The 23890-nt window shown below is 46.6% G+C and overlaps 1 protein-coding gene across 7 annotated transcripts in view; it reads left to right on the forward strand.

Moving 5' to 3' along the window:
* Nucleotides 1-23890, forward strand: part of Hth (Meis homeobox homothorax) — a 570441-nt gene that overhangs the window by 165051 nt on the left and 381500 nt on the right. For all 7 annotated transcript variants that reach the window (XM_078179825.1, XM_078179826.1, XM_078179828.1 and 4 more), the window contains one exon: nt 2403-2532. In XM_078179825.1, the coding sequence (XP_078035951.1) occupies nt 2403-2532 (130 nt within the window). The remainder of the gene's footprint in view (nt 1-2402; nt 2533-23890) is intronic.

Genomic DNA, 23890 nt, shown 5'->3' on the forward strand with positions numbered 1-23890 from the left:
CCGCGCTTGTCACGAATCAAATCTTCGCGATGCGAAATACATCCGAACACGTTTCCGGACCGATCAACAAGCTTTTACAAATTCATAGTTTACGAGTTTTCCCTGCCATCGTCGACGCTGAACAATTTCATCGAGATTTATTTTAATCAAAGTTTCAATTCGAACGTCAGAATTCATCGGCAAAAGATTATCGCATAATTTCCAAAAAGAAATTGCTACAGCACTCTCACGGTAAATCGATCGTTGTGTTTGCAGACGATGTTCCGATAGGCGGAACGTAGAAAATTAAATAGGATAGTTTCTGCAATTGAATTCCAGCCAGCCGGAACACTCACTTAGGCGAAAATCTCGATATCGATCGCGGCTCGAGGTCATAGGATAAGAATCCCGTGGCTGATATCACGAAGCGAAATGTCTGGATATATCACGTCTGCCGGAGCAACAATGAGTGACAGCTACTCCCACATGCTGTCATAGGCGTCATCTTCGCGATAATATACCGACTCGCTCCCTCTCTCGATTGCCTGCTCTCGTATCTGGTTAAAATCGTTACACGGTCAAATCTATAGGACCTTCCTGCGCGGAGACGCATAACGAGGACGTGGAACGTCGACGAGGAGACCGGTCGAGACTTCCCGACCCGGCTAGCCGTCCGTCCGGCTCTCTCTCTCTCTTTCTCTCTCTTTCTCTCTCTTCGCGACCGCTGTTATTCACCTTGGAGATGCGGCGACGAACATTGAAATTCCGCGCGGCGCGGACATTTTCTGTCGAATGGAGATATCTGATTTAAACAGCTTCACTTCGGCCAGTTCGAGAATTCGCGATCTTTCTAGCGTAGCAACAACATCGGTTTTTCAGTTAATTTTTATCGTACCGGCGATTCCTCGATCGGACATACCGATGACGTAAGGAAAATAGGAATGCCCGTGTCTGCTCCGCGTAATCGCGATCCGATTTATAGAGTCGAACGGTAAAGGCTCGCGCTCTTGTGTGTAGGCTAGCCTTGCTCGGAGCTAGATATAGAAACCCATACTTCCATAATGAAATACACTTTTATTTTGCTGCATTTGGAATTTCGCAATTTTGTGAAATGATTAAAGATGCCTATTGGAGCGATCACATGACACGAGCATCCTTTTAGTCTCGACAATTACTTGAACGTTCAATTGCTTATAGAAACTCAGTTTGCGTTTATTATTGATTTATTTTTTCGAATTAATTTTACTACTATTGATCTAAGTGATCTATCATTCTTAATAATCGTTTCATATCAAAAGGTACCTTAATCTGTAAGCGGTCATGATTATTTTAATATCTTTAGTGATAATGCGACGCCAATGTGACACTGTATCAATTGTGATGTCCTGACCTTGAATAAACCCTTTCTAATAATGCTGACTTGACATAAAACAAACTCTATAACAATAATGGTATCACTATCGATACGAAATTGACGTAAAGTCATCACCATTAATTGGTACCGAGTCAATTTCACCTTAAGTCACCAATATTGGTACGAAGTCAATTTGATATAGAATCGCCATTAAATTCACATCGAAATAATTAGGCTGTTATAGCGACACGACGTCAATGTACCATTACTATTGTAATGACACGAAGTCAAATTGACAAACAAAATTAAAAATATCTTGCTCCGTCGAGAGTAAATTCTTGCCGGAGCCTCGAGTTTCGTGAACCAATTCCGAGCATCCTGGAACTATGCGGGGACCTCGTCGGAACCGGTAGGCGTTAAATAAATCGCAAACTAATGAAGCAAAAATACCCGATAAGGTCGGCGCGAGTTGTCCGACGTGCCCAGCGTCGAGCATTCGAGTCCGGCCGAAACAAAAATCCTTCAGCGGGTGCGAAAGACGGGGAGCCCGGGCGTGGAACAATTAGGCCCGTTCCCGAAACCGGGCGGGCATCGTCGATTCCTCGCACGGGTCCCGCGCGGCGCTTTGCTCGCCGTTTTTTCTCCGTGCGGAGAGAGGACCCGTGATTATCACACGGCCTACACCCGCGGAATAACCGAGCGCGTAGCGAATATTCCGCTCGGCCGCGGGGCCCCCGTCGCGTCGATTTGTAGGACGCGCGCGTCGCCGAATCATTTATGCCGCGGGCATTTTCGAGGAGTGGTACGTGTGCTCCGTCTTTAATCGAGATCGAAATCGGCCGGCGTGCCGCGCGCGGGCTCGTCAAATGGTATTCCGTGGACGCGCAACGGGACCGTGTACACCAAGGATCGTCGTGCACAGGCATCGAACCAGCCACCGAACGTGACGAGCCTCGATCGGGATCGCGGAACGATCGCGCGTCGCCTCTTACGCGGCCCCCGGCGAAATCGAAAGTGTTATGGACAAGCGAACGCGACTTGTAACGACCGCCGATTTTCTTTGTTGCAGAGGCCACCCTCCTCGTCGCTCTCGTACCCCGGCGCGGGTGGCAACGACGACGCTCGCAGCCCCGGCAGCGGGGGCACGCCTGGACCCCTCAGCCAACAAGCACCCACCAGCCTGGACTCCTCGGACCCTGGTGAGTTTCACCTTTCATTTTATCCCATAGGAGAAAGTAGATTGATCCTCCGGAAGTTCTATCGTTCAGGACATCTTTGGCTCGCTTTAATCATTATCACTGTTTATTAATTAAACATGCCAAGTAGCATATAGAATACAGTGCGTTTGGAGCTCACAAAAAAATTTACATTGTTCCCAAACAATAGAAATAGAGTTTTTGCCAGTTAATGCTATTTTGCTTAATCTAATTTTTTCATTATTATATTTTATATAAATATGCATTACGTTCGCACAATCTGGTTTTATTAGCTTTAACAATCGATTGGTTCAACCGATAGATGCTCTATCGATAACACGTTTATTTCGTCCAGAGGTTTCATTGTAACGTTTGATTTAATGGTTTTCGCACGGCGAGTCGTGCTAAGTGGATGAAGGATATTTATTATTCCGTGAATTCGGTAGTTGAATTACATAGATCATCATGGGCTTGCACTGTGCTAAGACACATGTTCTTCTGGGAATGAAGATATATTGGATAGCATCCAATTCAATTATACTAAAATGTGTTAGTCTTTCGGGTTCTATTGTATTCATGTTGGCTGTTTATATCGCGTTGCCAAAGAGCGTTCTTAATGTAATGAAAAATTGGCGAATTTACGCGACCTTCGATGAAGTATTAATTTTATTAGCGTATACTCCAGAATGTCCAGAATGCAATCGTTTCAAGTTTTCTCAGTTACTACGGTTAGGTCGTTAGAGCTACTTTCTCCTACGTTTATTACAGCATGTAATATATGCCGACAGAAAATTAGTCTTTCGTCTAGTTTGCGTGCAATTCCGTCTAAAGTATCCAAGGACGTTAATAATCATCGCTCGAAAGTTGTCGGCAAGTTTTCCGAAATAGAAGGTTGTATATTTCGCGCGGGTCGATTTCATTTCGGGTAGAAACGGGTGTCGGTGCTTTGTCATTCGCGGCTACTCCATTTCCGGGTTTCAATCTCCATTAATCGGTAGGAAATTATACGAGCTGTTCGGTCGCATCTTTCGCTTCGCCTGAATCGAGACGGTTATCGAACCGCGATTGCGAAAACATCGGCTTTTTATGGACCGGTTCGCGGAAACCGAATTCTGCTTTCGCTGAAAAATCGATGAACAAGTTCCCGCGCACCTTCGTGCCTCGGACACGATCGACACTTTCATTTTGTTCTACTTTAAATAATCGGCGACACGGTGAAACAAACGGACAACGGTACACTTTCTTCCCGAGCTTTCTATTAACGAAAGGGACGATCTCTTCGCACGAACGTTACGGAAACGGTTCGAGATCGCGACGACCCGTGAGAAGTTCTCGAATCGATCCGCCGACACCGATCGATAGCGCAGCCTAAGTGGGTCTCGCTCGTGGAAAGAGGCGACCGTTCATGGGCTAGGCGGGCTAATGACAATATCACGCGACGAGCAACGGGTTGAGGACAATCAAGACGCGACTCGTCGAGACCCCACGGAGCTTCTGCACGCCCTTCAAATTTTACGAACACCGACGCGGGCGCGCGCGCGCGCGCGCGTCAACACCATCAAACCCGCGGCAACGCCAGCGTCGGGGCTAATGAGCAACCCGTCGCCATTGGCGTAGCAAATGCTCCATTTTTTTTTTATTCGTCCCGCTGCTAGTCTAGAAATTACTCCGGGAAGTCGACGTCATTCGTATACAACTTACTTATCTATCTGTCCATCTATCTATTTATTTATTTACGGACGAGATACCTGTTGGTTTACGCAAATAGATTAACAAGCCTGACGCGTAAGTAGTATTATTACAAGAAAGTACTGGATACGGGATGATATAGTGGAGGAAATCGTATGTTCAGAGACGCGTCGCGAGCAAGAGAAATCGACTGATTTGTAATGGTAATTAACAGTTATAAGATCGCAGTTTACACAGTTTTGTTGCTTTTATGATACCTGATACGATTCAATAGAAAATCCACATCCAGTTCGCAGCGAGATCGCAGAAGTATTCTAGTTTCAATAGCCTGAAAATCTCAGGGTTTCATCAGTGTTCCCGATCAGCGATTCTTGTTAATCTTTGCCGAAAGATTTTGTTCTTGTTTGCAATACTGGAACGTGTTTATTAAAATTCGTTTACCAGAAACTTCTTAAAAATTCGTCGATTTGTTCCATACTATACATTAATCTCCTGAACATGAATAAAAAATTCTACTTTTACATTCTTCGAGATTGAATACATCTTAAATTTTTCTTATAGTTACAACAAACTGAAATATGGAAGGGAAAAACATAACAAAGGAAAAAAGGTATAAAGAATCATCTGTAAATGTGCACCCTTGAAAAAATATTTAAGAGATAAAGCTGAGATTTCAATTTTGTATTCTTAACCCTTTAAATATTCTTAAATATTCTTATAATATTTTGTAATGTAATATATTGCAATAAATCTCATTTCCTAAAATAGAAAAGAACCTTGTAATGTGTGTAACAAGGAATCAGACTCCTTGTACAGATTTCGATCATGATCACGTAAATACTTATTTATTTTTCTGAAATGGAAACAAGAAGATTCCTTTGTTATGTTTAACTCTTTTGGAATAAAAGCAAATGTAAACACGTAAGACACAAAAATTGTCTCATTCTGTCACAGAAATGATCAAGATCAAAAAAGCGCTAATCGACGTAGCTGTGAAAGAAATCGCAATATAAAGAGTTCATAAATTCAACGAAAAATAAAATTGCGCTCTGTCCTTTGTTAGTCTCGCATTCGAACTTGAGAAGAATCTTTTAAAACTTTCTCAGTCACTATCACGAGCCTCTGACAAACCTGCAAACATGGTTAACAGTAAATTTCCTTCGGTTGTTGCGTCGGTTCGTCTCGCAGGAGGTTCAGCGCTGCGGAACGCGGTGAACGATTTCGCGGTGCAGAAATCGGCGGCGGAGTCGCGCCAATGGTTAGCGCGGTCGGGTTCAGTCAGTCACCGGAGGGTATACAAGTTCACGACACCATCCCATAAAGATTCATTAAGGTCCGCCGTCTCTATATTCGCATGTGTCGTGGCAGCGTTATAGAGCCGCGTGGCATGCCAGCTCGCCCGCGTCGGCGTGTGTGCAATCGTATATAGGTGTGCCTCCGACTCTTCGGCTCGTTCTCTGACTTTTCTGCGTGCGTGCGTGCGCGTGTGTGCACGCAACCGAGAGTCAAAACGGTTGATCAATAACAATCAAAAGCGTGCGCTGACCTGGGTCGGGGGGTACGGGCCGGGGAACGGAATGAATGGCTTCGGAAACGGTGCCGCGGAACGTTTAAGCTTGTCGTTGCTTCGCGTCGCGTCTCGACTCGTCTCGTCTCGTCTCGTCTCGTCTCGTCCCATCGCGTGTCTCGTCTTTGCTCGGTCGATGGCGCTTCTCGCAGATTCTGACGAAGTTACTGGCGATACAAAATATCGGAGTCATTGTCAACACTAAACCTACCAAGTTTTAACCCCTTGCCGTACTATTTTGTTCATAGTTACAAGGATGGGCACTTTTTCCACTATAATAATTTCTTAGAGGGAACAAGAAAAATATTTATTGCGTCTGTCTAGATTTAATTAAATGGTCGAATACCGATGACAAGAGGATAGAATTTTATTCCGGCTTAAAAGAACGGGATAACATTTATACTTAAGGAGACATTAATAGAAATCCAAAATACGGCTTAATGCCTACAAAGTGACTAACGTGTCTTATAACGAGGGAAAGATTGCATCTATCTATACCTTCTACTATTTTTTTTAAAATGTATACTTTGATTAAGAAATTTCTTCTACCAATTTCTATCATTTTCAACAACCTTGATAAAATAAATGTGAAATCGTCTAATCTGATTAGCTCGGTAGGTTTGTGTTAATAATCTGCAAAACGGTTTGCAAAGTGAGCAACGTGATTGAGATTGAGGAAGCTGTAAAATCGGAATAATAGATGCAAATAGCTAAAGCGTTCCTGCGAAGTTAGAGAACCTCGCGGAGGGTTAACTTAACTTCGAGATATCCAAACTAAAGTGTGTAAAGTATAGAGCACATTGGTTCTGCATGAATAATGTTTGCTTGAGAACTATTCCGGAAGGCTAGATTTGCTTTCGAACAAAATAATGTTCACTGGAAACGCTATTCTTCGTTTCCCAGTAATTACTAAATCAGGCAGTAGATTAATTGAACGCGAAAAGAATTTGATCGGCAAGTGACTGATGAGTACAGTCGATCTAATAAAAATTCCGTACGTAATGAGATCCGCTTTACGATTACGTCCATTACTGTTGCTCTCTGCTCAACAGCTGTTCCGATAAAGAAAGAGAAAGATAGAGAGAGAGAGGGGGGGGGAGGAGAGTAGAGAGAACGAGTCGCATTCGCAATTGCATGTCAACGGAAAGAATCGCAGTAGCATTTTCCCAAGGACAGAACGATTTCATAAATCCGTCTTGCCCGTAGGTGTCATCTACCTGTAACAGCTGTGACCGCATATTTGTCGTCGGATTTAAAATTCATCGCATGAGAAACGTCGCGTTCGTGACGAGATTTCGATCGGGCTCGCGAGCGCCGCGGTCGTATTAATTAAAGTACGTTAAACAGTAACGCAACACCTCGGATCGGCCGTCGTCGCGTTTCCATGCGATCAGCACGGAATCGGCGAGCCGACGTGGTCTATCCGCGGGAGCATCTAGCACCGCGCTGCTAGAACTATCACGATCGTTATCCCATTACAGCATCGGATACAATGAAACGGTCGCGAGCGTAACATTGTTCCCGCGTCCCCGATCGTCCGCTCGGCTCGCTTCGATCCGCGCTGGTTCGTGAGCAGATACCGATCTCGCGGCGCGGTTCGATCTGTCGCGAGCCGCGCGGCTCGTCGACACTCTTGCCTCGCGCTCGCCACCGAAGAAAAATCGACGTCGAATCCGTCCGACCGGATAACAGGAATTTTTGCGGGTGGAAAGCGTCCACAGAACGGATTCGAGCGCCTAGAAACGTCTACCGATTCACCGCTTTCTCTCCCGCGATCCAGCGGAAGCTGCTACGAACGGAAAATTGTACTGTGCCGCGGAAAAAAGGGGTTGAAGAGACCAGATTCGGTTTAACTGTCCACTAAGATTATGGGAAATTGGTTTGAAATATACTCGAGGTAATATTTGGACAGCTTCTAAGACAGAATAACCTTTTTAGATATCGGTGAGATGACTGGTATTTTGCTGAGGTGTTTCAGAGACTCGTTCACTAATTAATCTCTACAAAATTTATTTTAAAAATTGTTATATGTAATTGATGTTATAAACTATGAAGAATTTGGGATCGCGAAAATCAGGTTTCGTCTGAATTTGCAATAAATAAGTCAGAATTATCTATTATATACTTATAGAAGATTGGACGAAATGACAAAATAGACTTAATAAGCTCAACAATGTATAAAAATTGATCACTCGTAGTAAAATATATCGTACATATTTCCGGATAATTTATAACGCCATCGATCAGTTTACGTGAAAACATCAGTCCAGTGGGTTTCTACTTATTTTAAGAGTCTAGACGTTCGTATCTCGTGCTCGAACGATTAGTTCCCTTTTCGTTAGGATTTTTCGCCATCGTGCAATCGGCTTCGGGGTTCGTCCACACGCTCGAGAGGATCGTCAACCCGCGCGTCGCGAGCGTCCCCGGCTCGGTTACCCGACGTCGAGATGGTATCGGGCCGGCTCATCGAAGTTGTCACCGTCGGACAAGGCATTTGCTCTCGGAGCCCTTCGAAGGCTTTTCTCCGTTGTTTCGGCCAATCTATCGGCCCTTTTCGTCGTTTCCCTCTCGTTCCGAGGCTCGTTAACGTGCCGGCTTGTTTGTCGTCAGATATCATCTTTGACGTTGCCCGTGGAACCTCCGGGGCCCTAATTTCTATCGTCGTCGGGAGACGCCGGTGTCTCCGTTCCCTTTCTCGTGTACCTCCGTCGTTCCACTTGTTTCGCCGGAACTTTTCCTCCGGGAAAAATACTGCTGCGTCGGTAATGACGCGAACGAGCTGTAGACCGTGATACGAGATAACGTCCAATTTATTCCTCGGCTCCATGGATTTTCGGTTCCGTCGCTTTTCCATTCGAAGACGGAGAATTGAACTCGTAGATTGACGCAGTGGAAATTGTAGCATTTTGTTAGCCAACCTTGTAGATCGTTTCTTCTAAATAGGACACATAATATCCTTAAATCATATTTAATGGTTTATTTGATATTTTTTTACTATAGAAAGTTAAAGCTAGAACGTGGCTTATATGAAAGAGTTGTATTAATGCTTTATGTTACTGCATTTTACAGAACTTACGATTCATCTCTCAGTAATCACGAATTAATTTTTGGCTCACACTATTTCAGTAATGAAAACCCGAGGAGATGTCATAACTGCTATAACGACGTCGATCTTTCTAAAATTGGCTTCGATTTCGGTTTCTCGGAGAAAGAAACGAATCGACATCACCGTAATAGTTGTAACATTATTTGGATTCTGGGTAAACGTTCCGAAAATCGACTGTCTTTAATCCCTTCGTTATAAATGTTTCATTCTTTTCACGATTTAAAACCCATTCTCGCGTGATTAGCATGGATGACAGATTAACCATGTTTGGGTTAAGATTAGTCGTTGGTTCAGCATCCCGGTCCGTTCATTGAGTTTGTAAAGAGAACATTATTAACACGTCTCGAAATAGCGGTTCCCGCGTGATTAGATTTTACTATATTTAGTGAAATCGCCTGTTAATTTAAGCGTCCGGTTATTTTGATCGGAATCCACGAAGGGATACCTACCTGGCTAAGGTCCTTTTATAGTTCCGAGCATCTTTTTGTAGCCTGATGCGACCAAAGTCAGCAATAGCGTCGAGCAGCACTCATAAAACGTTAATCTATTCCGCGGAACGTCTGCGAAACTGTGTCTATTTCGGTCCCCTTCGCCTTCTAGAGGAAACCTTGGTACAAGGTGAGGTAATTCCTTGACTTTGCCGCGGAACGTTCGACCGCGAGTGGATGACGATTATTCTCTATTAATATTGTTGAAGCCCCGTGACGCTCGTGTTTGCGTATAATCCCGGGCGTCGGGCGGAATATCTTTCCGGGACAAGCTGCAAACGCGTGTTAGCGACACGTGGGAAGAGCTCACCGCGGACATTAACATATCGTGTCGCAATCGCTCGCGGATAAACACGTACACCTTCTCTCCCGTCGCGAGGCTAGAGGAGATTCTATCTCGGCTGATCGATCGCGATCCGACCGCGCCGAACAAAACGTTCCGCGTTAGGAAACGTGTAGCTGTTTTCCGTGAGAACTCGTCAATTTGCCCCGCGATACTTTGAATCCTCGTACACGACCTTATTCATCGACCACATTTCTACGAGCCATCTCGTGTCCCTTCGTACATACTTCTCCGGTGCACGTGGCGAGTCTATGTTTTCGCGAAACATCTCGAGAAACAGGATTCTCTACAGTAATACAAGAGATATCATTTTCTGTTCGATCGTCGATCCAGAGTCGATCAGGATTCACGGCCTGATTACTGAAAGGACACCATAGCTGGACACTTTCTTGAATGATACACTTGTTAAACTTAGCTCTTCGTTGATGTGGATTTTCTATAATTCGAAAGAATATCTTTTTTACATAGTTAAATTGTACGACTTCTGGCAGAGCTTACAACTTCTGGAATAAGACGCAGTCTCCTGATTTGAATGTGAATTAAAACTTCGTATACAGGTTTAAATCTTTTAGTACACATTAAATAACAACACAAGTTACATATACAAATGTCTAAGAAGCGCAGGATAAAAATTTTATATTTGAAACAGGAATTAAAAGGAAGAAAGTCAAGTGGACAGAAATGACCACCAACGTCTCACGTTCGCAATAAACATTTAAACTCATCGGAACGCCTTCGAGCTTCATTAAAATCCAAACACGAAACTAAAAGCGAATAAATGCGGTCGCAACAAATACGAACGTGATCCGACATTTCCGAGTACCGCGAAGCTCCTCGAATCTCTCGCAACAGATAAATTAGCGCCGAAACTCGGCGGTGCAAGGCGACGGATTTTTCCGCAAAAATTGGGATCGTCCGTATCGAGTGGCGGAGTTCGATAGGTCCGGGCGACTCGAGTCGCAGGAGGCTCGTTAGCTTAACAAGCCATCGATCTACGATCTAAGCCGTGGAACGAACGCAGTTCTCCAATGCTGGAAACAATCTCGGGGTCCTCTATCGATCCGTTTATCTCGGTGGCGCGCAGCCACCATCGGATCGGGACGAAAGGGGTCCTCTCTCTCTCTCTCTCTCTCTCTCTCTCTCTCTCTCTCTCTCTCTCCGCCTCCGATCGTTTTTTCCTCCGGCATCCACGGGCTTTACGGAGAGTAGATCGACCCTCTCGATTCGGCGGGAACGAGTCCTGTCAACCCGTGCCCCGTGTCCCTCCTCTGCCTCGCCGAAGAAGAGAGGAGCCCCCGCCGTAACAACCTTTCCAGTCGGTCGCAGTTTTCGTGCTCCCCCGGCTCCGAGGAGAGATCCTTAATCGACGGTTCGTCGAGCCTCGTCTCCGGTCCACGGGTCCGTGTCCCTCCCCTCTCCCCCTCTCTCCCACCCATCGGTCCCCGCGTCCTCTCTCGTTCTTTCATCTCGGTCGAACGAGGAAAAAGTTCCCGGTGACCAGATATCCGCCGGTTTCTGACAACTATCTGCCCCGAACGGCTGAAGAGAAGGAGAAAGAAATAAATGAAGAGAGGATCGAGGAAGCACGATACCACGGCGAAGAGGGGTGAAGCGTGTTAAAGCGTGTACCCGGGGACCAAAGATCACGGGGGATTCCTGGAAATCGGCGCACGTGCGAGAGGGAGGCAGAGAGACAGAGCAAGATAGAAGTAATGAGGCTGATTCTCTGTTTTCTGTGTTTTCAGCGAGCCCCGGTATCGGTCGGTTATCGGGCCGCGCCTTTTTTCTCTCGATCTCTCCCCCTTTCTCTCTCTCTCTCTCACACACACACTCTCTCTTGCTTTCCTTCTCTCTCCGACTCTCTTCTCAGCGCGACTCGCGTCTCCCCCGCGCGAGCCATAATGAGGCCTCCGCGTCGCGTCGTGAACTCCTGCGCCTTGTAACCCCTTTTTCTTTCCTGTGTCCTGCGTAAAACCTCGCCGAACACGGCTCCCTTTATTCTTTCCTCGGCCGGCTTTTCGGCGCGGCTTCGATCCGCCCTCTTAGATCCTGCGATCCTCCAACAGGACTGTATCGGCTCGATCTAGGGCCTGGCAAATGCGAATTTCGGTCCCGCTGTCCCTCGACGACAGTGAAATAGTTTCACAGCGAACCCGGTCGAACCATTCCGATCTTATTTTGCAAGCATTGTCGCTACGACGATGCTTTCCTTTGTAGTCGGAGCTATTTCAATTTCAAATCTGAGATACTTGTTTCAATACATGGTATCGCGGTTCTATAGTGTTTCTGTTAACAGTTTTGACAGTGTCATTTCTTCCATTTCTCAATATTTTATCATTTATATTTTTTAATAACTATACCATTTATCATTTTCGGAATATAAAACAGCGAAAATACAAAGTTGTGAATGAAATTTGTTTTTCTCTTTCGTACACGTTTACAGACGAATGACAAAGTTAGTGGCGTTAAATACCAACCAGATTAATTATGTAAAATTGACTTGACTTAAATCTTCCCGATTTCGTCATACGTAACTAATTTCCGAGATCTACATATGTTTAGTATCAACACGACAATGATCGTGGAGTTTCTGCAACAGGCTCATGCTCGAAAGAATTGATTGCTGTTTCCAGTGTTATCGACGACCCGATAAAGCAGACGACGTGGGGGCAGAAATTTCCGAAAGTGTCAGAAATAGGATCTTGAGCAAGCCGAGATTTGTCAACGTCGCGCGGAAGGTTCTTTCGGCGTCGCTATCAAGCGGAGACTATCTCGTATAATCGTGTTCGTCGAATCGTTTTTCATTGGGACGAACACGGTCGAAAAACCGGGCGAACGATAACGCCACATGCTCTAGCGAGATCGGTTCTCGTCGGGATCCGGTGGACGCTCGTGTAGTTAACGAGCGAAGCCGAGCGAAAGTGCAAAGTGTCGGCCAAGGCACCACCGACATTGAAGTTAATTGACACGTTAATGAATAATAAACTTGCGTCACTGGCGGGCTATCGATGGCTGCCCGCGGGACGGTTCGATAGCCGGACATGACAGCCGGTGGCACTCTCATTAATATTACTGTTTACTATGTCTTTAATCGCTGGTTTTTCCTCGCGCCGCCGTTCCGGCTGCCGGCTGTCAGGGTTCATTGATTTGAATAATTCGCGTTATCGCGCTTCCTCGCTCGTTTCTCGGTAAAGTCGTCGGTCTCTCGCCCAACGCCGGCCGCTGAAAAATCCCGGCCTTATCGGACGCGAATCGGTAGCCAAGGGATTCTTCGGTAAGTGGATTCCAAGATTCCCGCGGTGGGAGCATGAATGGTCAACGCTCTCGGACGCGTCTCGAAACGCGATTATCCTTCCTTTTTTCATCCACCCGGGAGCGTGGACAAACGATTGGACAGAGTTATTCGATGCGGACGTGTCGTTTGACCGGAGGCGAGAACGATCCTGCAATAAAACTGCGCTCTGTCATCGCTGGTCTCTCCGGCTCCTCTGATTGATCTCGCGCGGGTAATGAAACTCGCAATTAAAAATTTCTGAAACGATAAGCTCGTGGAAATTGCCATCGAAGTATCATTTTATTGCTTTCGTTCGTTTTGTTGTTCGCGATGCGTTGATACGCGTGATTCGCACAATGCGACGCGTCTTTTGAATTTTTCTCAGGACAAGCGTGGAATAAATGCCGCGTTTCTTTTCGCAGTAAATAAAACGATTACGCTTCTGTTTGTAATCTATACACATTGAAAAACGAATATTTTCAATGCAATTAATTGACTACATTCTGCGTCTAATAATTCAAAGATGTTCGAAGGGCGCGGCGCGAAGGGCTTACGAAACAAGTTCTAATCGTTATTACCGCGACGATAGAAGTTACTCCCGGACAGGTAGTTAGCAGTAAATCTGGCCGCGCGGAAAACGCGTGGATCCAACGTGGATCCGGATCGTCGGCGGGATGCGGCGCGTTGCGGAGCGGCTTCGGCGCGGTTTGATCGTGCGCGCGAGATAACGCTCTCGGCCGGCAATAAAAACGGAACGACGAATGAAAAAGTGACGGGCGACGCGGCGTGGCGTGGCACGAGAGAGGATCGGCAGGTGAAACCGGCGATGGCGGCCGCCTGGCCGCTCGATAATGCGGCCATCGATACCCCGGCTAGATTTGGCAATCGCGCGTAATTGCGCCGATATTTCACATAAGCGGCTTAATTGATTTTTCTCCGGCGGCCGTCCCGGTCCGGGGGCCCTCTCGTCGGCACGCGGGACGCGGAACGGGCGAGATCCGTATTTACGACTATTTTTAAATCAGCCGTCCGGGATATAACCCGACGTTTATTAGGACGCCAATGGTACGGCGCGCGCCGGTACGCGAGGCGCAGGTAAATATTCTGAAATTTGCTCTTGGCAAACAGCCGATAAATAATGCAGCGGCCCGCGTATTTAGTTTTGTTAATTATTGGGGCGGTTATCTGGGCGCGGACCGAGCGGGCGGACCGGGCGCGAAGCGGGCAACGCGTGCGCGCGTGCGATAGCGGCGGGAACGCGACGCGGATATCGGGGCCGGTTCGCGCGGACAACACCGGATGCGCGGTTTTTTTTCCCCTCGGAATATCAACGCGCGGGCGAGATCGCGTGAAAAATGATCGGCTGCCGGCAATGAATGACGACGTTATTGGATTCCGCGGCCGGTACGCGATACCGTTTAATGTTTTCGCTCGGTCGAAAAGTTTACCCGGGGGGTTCCTTCGGTTTCGAGAGGCTTTTCTGTCACGGGATATAAATGTTTTCTGCGGCGAGAAAAAAAAATCCCGACGTACGGTTCCGACGCGAAAGAGGAAAAAAAGAAAACGCGGCGATAGTTTTCGGATCGGATCAAATTCCCGGTAAACCGTTCGCGCGCCGGGGAATTAATTTTAACCGCTTGAAAATAAACGCGGAGCGGCGTTTTGCATAAATGTTGCGCGGATTTGCATAAATGTTGCGCCGCGCGTTCGTCCGACACGCGGCGGTTAGAAGACGCGGCTCGTCCGCGCGGTCTTTTACCTGGCCAATGATAATTTACCATTCGAGAACGGTCGGACGCCTAACCATCTCTTTCCGGAGGGTTTCAAACATTTTATACTTTGTATAATGCACGGGCCACATAATTTCCGTCTGCGGGCAAGCCGTGTTCGTTCTCGCTCGAGAATGTAGCAGGGTAGCCGCACGCGTTACCTCGAAAACGATGAAAATGATCGAAACGGATCGTCGACAAGGGCTGGCAAGCATCAACGTCCCTGATACAGAGTCGTTTAAAACGAAATCGCGCAGAGAGAAAGGGGTGGATCGCATGCAGGAAATTTGCCTGCTTCAAACTGTTCGATCATCACGCGAGACTACGTTCGCCGGTTTCGACCAACCCGGGGAACGACCACGAGAATCGGCAGAATCGAGACGGTATTTCTTAGAAATCCCATCGCATCGCCCAAAAGAATCTCTCTCCTGCCTCCGCTGCCAGACGTTTGTAACTCTTTGGTCGACGCGGCGTGTCAAGTTAGCGGAAACAAAGCGTCCACGTGTCGCAGGTGCTTTAACCTCCAACGATTACCTGGCACGCAGACTGCTTCGTCGAACCTTCAAAGTCTTGGATTTTGCAGTTCTACAATTCCTTATCCTGTTATTATTTTTAATTGAACTTGTATATAATAAGAATATTATATTTATTTCTCCGAGTTGGCAATCATCTGTATAATTATAGTTCTATCTTATAATTATCTCTTACACGCATGTTTCTCCGTATCTGTTCTATTTACATACATATAGCTGCCACTTTTCATTATTAATAAATTACATTTCTTTTTTCTGTTCTTCTCGCAGGCTCAATTTCTTTTCTCGTATTTGAAAACGCTTCAAATGATACATTGGAAATGCTGTTAGTAAATAAGTAGCAATATCTGTTACCTCTCCTCAAATGGAAAATCGTGTTTGCAGGATTTTCGTTCGTTTTCGAGAATAATTAACTTCACTTTCGAACACAAAAATTCTATAATCTCCTTTATCTAGAAATATTTATTATATTTTATTCGGTGAACATAAATTACGCCACCCCACTTTTATGAACATATTTCGTTATTTCTCGCTACGACGATCGAGCGGCAGCTGGCAAAATCGTCTCGACCAGTTTCCTTTTATTTCGTGATGACCAGAGGGGGAGATGACAGAGACAGCAGATGAAATGTCGAGCAAGGTCGCGGCCGTTTCGCGGAACGCCGTCCAATTTCGTCTCGCGATTTTTGTCCGCTTTGTTGCGGATCGTGCCTTCCGAGAAAGGAAGCCTCGTGTCCCTTGGCGCGTGTAGCGTTGATTAACACACAATGTGACAGCCACGGGGAAAAAGAGCGCGGGGCGTCCCGAGGATCGCGGACCGCGCATGTGTTATCGATCCGTTGGGGAACATCCCCGACGACACTTGCACCTGTACGCTCCGCGACACCGTCGGCCGCTTTGATCACGATCCGTGTCTGTCCCGATCGTTACGGTATCGTTGAGAGCGCCTGTTGTCGTTAGAAAGTATAATGGCGGAGCAAAGCGATACAAATAATGAGAACCAGTTGTTTCTTTCATTGCCGCGAGATCGGCGGCCACGATTTCTAGCTTCCGTCTTCGAAAAATTATGTCCACGATCCAGGGATTCTCGATCCCGATCTTCTTCAACGCCTTGGCCGGTCTGGGCTGGTAATTTACACGTACCTGGTTTCGCGATCTATCTTCGGAGAATATTCACTTTTATAGCTTCTCGCAAAATTTCCCAGCTTTCTCGATGTTTAAAAAAGACCTTTATTATGTTACTGAAATAAGAAATCGATCGGGAGCGTTTTAAAAAATTTGTCTTTATTTAAAAAGAAAACACGAATTTTGAAAATTCTCTGTCTTTTTGCGAAACAAATAAAGCGATTTTGATAATTTTGGAGAATATTATAAATAAAGAGAACATCGTTTATGAAACATTAAATATAAAAATTAATTACAGTGTCATCTCAGTACATTTTCCTAATAAACGTATACTTGGTATCCACGATATTTTTAGGAGCACTGCCATATATCTTCGGTTAAACAATGAACCTACCTGAACTCGAGATCTAAAAATCGTCTAGCATTAAACCTCAATGATTTCTACTAAAGTGCATCAGCAGCGAATGATCTGGCCGACCGTGTGGAGTCCAGGTGCACGATGTAGAAGAAAGTGCTCGTCGAAAAGAGTTCAGCTTCGGTATCTCTGGTTCGGAGCGACGCGGTCATGCTTCACCAGCCGGATTAAGGATCGATCCCATTTTTCACCGGGACAAAGCGTTTTCTAATGACCGGATTAGTCTCTGCGGTGGCGATAGAGGCTCGATCACGCGATCCTCGAAAGCCCGTAGCCGCTACGTTGGCGTTCGCTCGCGTTCGCGTAGGCCCGAAGCCCGGCCCGATCTATCTCGATGATTTATCCCGTCGCGGTTGAGCACCTCTAACTGACAGCTGCTCCGAACACGTAAGATAACCTAAGCTCTTCTCCTCTCTCCGGCCTAGCGCTCGCGTGCGTATTGACGTAGTTTGTATTTTTTTAAGTCGCCACGCCGAAACGAGCGGCGGTCGGTCGCCGCGCCGCGCCGCCGCATCGTTGCGGGGCCAGCTCCCTTTTGATTGTCTTCTAGGAAGCACAGAGATTCTTTCTTCCTGTCAGCCGGTTAGCAGATCGGTCACGAATTACCGGGAAACTGCGACCGGCGGCCCCCCCCCCCCTTCTTGCTCAAGTTCCCCGAAAGCGTCGAGGGAATACGAAAGAGAGGAGGACGGAGCCCGGTGAAATTGGCAGTCGCTCGTGAATCGGTCACGCCGTGAATGGAAAGATGTATAGACTTTGAGCACCGCATAGAGGAAATCCTGCATCTTTCACGGGACTCATTGACTGGCGACTTGAAACTTCGAAGAGCTGTTCGGCGGCGGGATCCTGGCCACCTGGAATAGTCGAAATAGACTCTTGTAAATGAAACTTCGCCCCAGTTTCTGCTAGACTAGTACGCCGCTAGGCTCGCTTCGCTAAGCCAGCCCTTTATCCGCTGCGAGCGCAAATAGCAAAAAGAGCAGAGCGTCGAAGAGAAATCGTCGAAAGCACTGAGCTTTGATTTCACCGAGAATCCGGGAACCGTGTTTTGTTTCTGAAGAAATCCAAAGCCTAATGTAATCTCAGCGATTGTCACGCATTGGGCAACTCGTATGCGCTTTACTAATTGTACCTATGAATTCATGTTATCGATTCTGGGGTCAGCTGCTCTTTAGCGTTGAAAAAAACCACTTGTATTTCTCCGCCTACGATGGGCTTAATGGTCTTGTCGACTGTTATGTTGCAAGAATCCAATACAAATGCACCTGCAGTTACACTAAGACGCGAATTCCTGAAAGTTAAAAATCACTTAACAGATTTCAATCAATCGTTTGATCATCGACGTGATCGATCTATACTTCTCTATTGATCATTTCGATACGTCAACGCATGCCATAGAAGAACATTGAATCTGCATCTCGTTATAACTGAACTGAAACTTGCGCCGTCTATTAGAAATCTTGATGTTTCTATACCCCTTTGTGCCAATGGTTTATACCGTTTAAAAGCTATAAATAAGTAAATGATATTCGCTGGCACAGGAGCTGCTTTGAAATGCGCGCCGCGGCGCTGTTCTATCAGAAGATAGCATTCCGCGCACAAAGGCTTAGTTTATGGAAAGAAATCGGCAGCCGAACGTAGCAGCGTTACTATCCACCGGCGGGGTATAATGCAAACAGTTAATTAACATCGATGTTCACAGAGAATCGAGCGTCTACGACGAGTATATCCCTTGTATCCGGTGGAACGGATGGGTATAGAGGCCGGGAACCGATAGAGGGGACGGTGAATTTTCCGATTTCGACTCTAATTAGCGTCGAGTGGCGGCAAAGCGTAAGGCGGCCGGTACGAGACCGCCGCTGCCGCCGCCGCCGCCGCGATTGCAATCACGCTCGAACGTTGCAATCGATTCCCTAATTACCATATAAAACTCGGTGCATGCGAGCGTTTCGTTTCCTCGCGGTGTACACCCGAAGGAAAAAATATTGCATAACCCCGGCGAGTACAACTCGAATGCTAATTATATTAATAGCGACCGCATCTGCGTCAGTGCGCTTGACTCATTAGCATTACGATAAAACGGACAAAACACATCCGTGCCCGATCGCCGGGCAGAAACGATACCAAATGGTCTTGGCGTGGAAATAGACGGGAGGAAGCGCGCGCGTGCCAAATGCAAAATTTTGCGGCCGCGACGCCACCATTTTGTCCAGCTTGTTTGCGTCTCCGGGAACGTTGGGTGCGTTTCGAGCAATTAGCGAACCGCCTCCGTTGGTGTGGTTCAACCATCTGAACGAAGAAAGAACGTCAAAGTTCCAAAGTTCCGCGACAGCTGAACGTAGAAATGAAATCCCAATTCGTCGTCTCGACGCTCGGATACGGTTTGCCAAAGCGTTCGAATTAAGTAAGAGAATTCAGGTTTCTCTAGATCCGATATAAGAACACCAGAGAGAGAGAGGATGAAATAGCTCGACGCAAGCGCAATAAATAGTTCGTCGAGCGTTCCGTTCAGTCGTATCCCTCGTTTCTCATTTCTTTTTTTTTTTTCATCCCGGCGTCCCGTATCAATATTTTTCTGCCGGCGCGAAACGCGGGCAACAATAGCCGCTGTAGCAACAGTACGACGATAACACCGGCTGAACGGTGTCAACGATCTCCCCCGTCTTGTTACACAAGACGGAACAATCCGGTCGCGACTTTGATTTAACGATTTCTTGCGGGTAACCTTCTTCTGGCGCGCGTGTTCTCCGGCTAGGAATCGTCACGGATACTTAAGACGCCGCTCATAAATCGCCCGCCGGTCCTCCAGGGACTCCTCGCGACACCTCGTCGAAACGTATTCTTCTGGAGTTTATGCCCGCGGTGGCAGTAAAATCTTATCCGGCCGAGATACCGTCTCGCGAACTTAGCTGTTCTTCGATAACCGGCGACCCGTCGCGCGAATATACGCCGACACTTTCCATCCGGAACTGTCAATTTCAGCTCGCTCGCTCGCTTCGTTAGATTCGCATGCACGGTGGTCAGTTTAACCTATTTTGTAGAGCACATTCGTGGGTATTCGTGAATTTTTTACGACAAATTTTTCCTTAGAACCTTTCATCTCGTATTTTTTGATTCGACGAATATACTTATTGCAAAATAAGTAAATCGGTCGCTTTTTAGTACTTAGAAGAAATAAAAGTATTCAGGCTTTTTAAATATTTATCATAAATATGGATAATGTGGAAGAAAATACGTATCATTCTGGGCATTAGTATATTTATCGACAACACTTGGAGGTGAAATATAACTTAACGATAAATCATAATTTCACATGTTAAATTATGAAATGATATAATGCCAAATCAAATGAATAATTGATTTTTAATTATTCAATTCACAGGATTGAAATAACTAATTTAATATTAAATCGTGTAGTGTCATTTATATCGTCCAACGCCGTCATTTAATAAATAATAGATAATTGATAATCGTCACGAAATAAATTGTTCGCGTAAAAGAATTTAATATTTGCTGTTTGATCGGCCAGAAAGGATCAGAGCGATGCTAGTCGACGAGATTCGGAATTTTCCGAGAAGCTGTGCCTCATCTTCGGGTACGTGGCCCGGGTTTCGGGTTGATTTTCGAAGGAGCAACCGCAAACAGCGTATCGTTCCGAGAGGGTCTGAGTCGCTGTAAGCTTTTCCGCAAGGATTCACCGGTCGGGTTTCGGGCGGTTGAGAGTGGTCCACCCCTTTTCCCGTGGTTCTTTCGGTGGCAGGCTCGCGCTTCTCGTACTCTCCGTCTTGCTCTCCGCACCGCGCGACGCTCCCCGACGCGGAAAGAGCCCCTATCTATACTTCCATCTTCTCTGCATTCCTTGGGGTATTACTCGGACGAGCGTAGCACGATTTTCCTCGGAAGCTTCTTCGCGAAGTCGACGGTTGTTCCCGGTCTCCCCGTTCTACCATGGCTTTCGCAAGTCGCGAAAGGCTGGCCCGGCGCAGGCCGTGGCGAACTCGTTCAAATCCCGATGCGGCCCCGGGAACAGCACAAACCCATTACGGATTCATCGTGCGCCATTAGCTAATTCTTCCCTGCTCCTAACGTCTTCCTTTCCGCGCTCCCTTTTACCGTTACCGTCCCGCTGCGGTTTCCCTCGCGTCTTACCTCCCGCTCTCTATCTCTTACCCTCTCTCGCTCTCTCTCTCTCTCTCTCTCTCTCTCTCTTTCTCTCGCTCTCCACCCACTCTCATCCTATTCGAGTCTCTCCCGGAGGAGCACTCCGTCAGCTCCTAGGACCCCTTTCAGCGAGTCCTCCCCGGTTTTCCCGCGGTCTGGGAAACGGGAGTACTTCGACTGTTCCTGGAAATAGCTTGTTTTCGGCGACCGAAATTCAAACTTAGAGACTTCCTTTGGACCTCTGACCTCGAAGAATGCGCCGATTATCGCAGGAACCATATTCGGTACATGTTCTTTAGCGTAACCACAGGGAATGTTGTTCTTGGAACCAATGCGTTCGTCAGCAGTTCCAGGACTGCTTCATTTAAATAATTTCCACGTTTCTCGTTCTCTTGCGCTTATGTAAGACATTTGCATTCATTCGTCTACTTTTTGTGGATCTCCGGGTATCCTGAACCAGTTAGCTGTTTTTGTGTACCGGTAGACTTGTAGTACAGAGTGGCGCTACTTCTTGTGTTGCATTTAAATAATTCTCGTAAAATGATTAGAACGAAAACTGTGTGGTACTTTAGTTCAAGGAAATTGAAAATATTTGTGTTAAAGTTAAAAATACAATTATCCCTCTGAGAGCTGCCTTACCGAATTTTTATTAACGAATACGCGCCTTTGTTCTGTATTTTTCTATGCAATTTTGCTGATAAGTGCAGTCACTTTTAAAGTTGTCTTTCACCATAATATACAGAACAAATATTCCGTTTCTCAATATTTCGTCTAAATATTAACTATACTACCTCCCATCCAGCGAATCAGAGTATCCGTTACGGTTTAACCCCTTGCCGCACCGTTTTCTTCACAGTTACTACGATTAGGAATTTTTCAATTGATGGGACGGAACATTAACATTTATTCCGTGCATGAATTTACTCGAATACTTAAATATTAATAACAAGGGATTAGAATTTTATTCGAATTTTAAAGAACAGAATAACATCCATACTTAATAACTTATTACTAGTAATGTCCATCGCGTGTCGGACTCGTTAAGGTACGGTAAAGGGTTAAGCAGACCAATTTGATGGCAAGAATTCAGATCTCGCGGTCACGAGGTATTTCTTTCACTCGGAGTAGCACGATAACACCGTGTCAGGTTCATAATCGGCCGCGGAAAATTGCCCGCGAAGAAGGATGAGACGGCGGAGGTAGGCGGCGAAGAAGGGGGGAGGAGGAGGAGGAGGAGGAGGAGGCATCGGCTCGTAAAGATGCGCGGCATGGCTCGAGCAAACCCGACTCGTCTCGAGACGCACGCTTTAGCATTCCCGGAACGACCGAGGACGTGCCAGATTTTCTATCGTGTGTACGGCCATCGAACAAAATTGCTTCGCCGGAGAAAAGATCGAGGCCGCGTGGGTGAGGGCAAGAAGAAACAGGAAAACGGGGACGTCGAGGAGCCGGGGCTTGCCTGCGAACGCGAGAGGGGGGAAGGGGGGAGGGGGTGGGGACGCGCACCCCACCCGCTCACGATGGAACGAAAGTGCAGTCACCCGGAATAAACGAGGAGGAGACCCGAAGTTGTTGGTCGAAGTTCAGTCGGAGGGGTTGGGAATGAGTTTGCGTCGCGGCGGTGATGAAACTTTGCCGTGATGAGAAAGAGGGGTTGTCACGCCGTTCGCCTCTAAACCCACCCCATCCACGGGCTCCGCCATTCCGCTTCCGCGAGTCGTTTCTGCGCTTAAACGAACGACAGCGAGGGACTCCGTCGCGATTTTCAGGGAGGTTTGCTGCAATGATCACCTTCTCACAAGATGGACCAACGGATCTTCGTGCGAACCCTGGTCTTCGGAGTACGTACTCGATAGAGCTGCAAAGCTGTTTGAATGATCTCCACTTTCGGTCGAGATGGACTGTCGATCTTTATACGAATCCCAGATTTTCGATTGTGTGTCCGAAGTAAGTTGACGGTTGATAATCTCTGCCTCTCTTCCTTGATATGCAGCAAGTGATATTGAGCACCTTGTCTGTGCAGTCAATGTGCACTTTTTTACACCATGTTGCGCTATGTTGCAAATAATTCGAGATTTTAAGATAGCTGTGTTCTGTGTCGATTACTTCGCGTTTTCGATTTCTTTGTCTTTCGTCCTGGTTCGTGCACCATTGTCTCGGTTTTTCTGTAATTAGTTAAATTTGTATAACTTTGACATCGTTACCGCGATTTATTTAACAAGGGTCTCTGATGTCCACATGTTTGAGTCGTGAATGTCGATTGTCGATTGACACAAATGTTCGAACTGAAAAATCGGGTAGAACTTTAGCAGCTAATAAAACCTTCTAATAAAATAATGGGAAGCCAGTTATATTTCATTGAGACTCCATGATGATGCAAAGGGTCTAAAGCTTGATAAATGAAACCCAGTAGTTAAGTGCCTCGAGACATTCCTGCCATTTGGTGATCAAACTTGCAGCCAGAATACAGAATCTGATCTCTGAGAAGCCTTCAGTAATCCTTCGAAACGGTGTCTCGATGAATAAAATTAGTCTGCCCCGATCTCCCAAGATCCGCGACGAAATACCCTAAGCAGGATCCCAACACGCTACTCGCAATCTTATCTACAATGACGTCCCGATCAACGGAACCCGATCTCGATCTTGCCCAAGCAAGCGTGTCCTCAGTACCCGTGGAATCGCACCCACTTTGAAGTTCGTAGCTCTCCGACGGTCAGGTGATTCCAACGAAGTTCTGGGTAGGAGAGGCTGGCCGCGGCTCCGAGGGCTTTACGGCGGACCACACATCACGGCATGAGGATAAAGGGACGGGCGCATCGCGGCGCGGATATAAAGACGAGTATGACATATTTTTGCGGGCTCGCGCGCGGGCACGGGCATCGGCGCGAGTA

Source organism: Augochlora pura, chromosome 4 (assembly GCF_028453695.1).
Source record: "Augochlora pura isolate Apur16 chromosome 4, APUR_v2.2.1, whole genome shotgun sequence".
Classification (NCBI taxonomy): Eukaryota; Metazoa; Arthropoda; class Insecta; order Hymenoptera; family Halictidae; genus Augochlora; species Augochlora pura.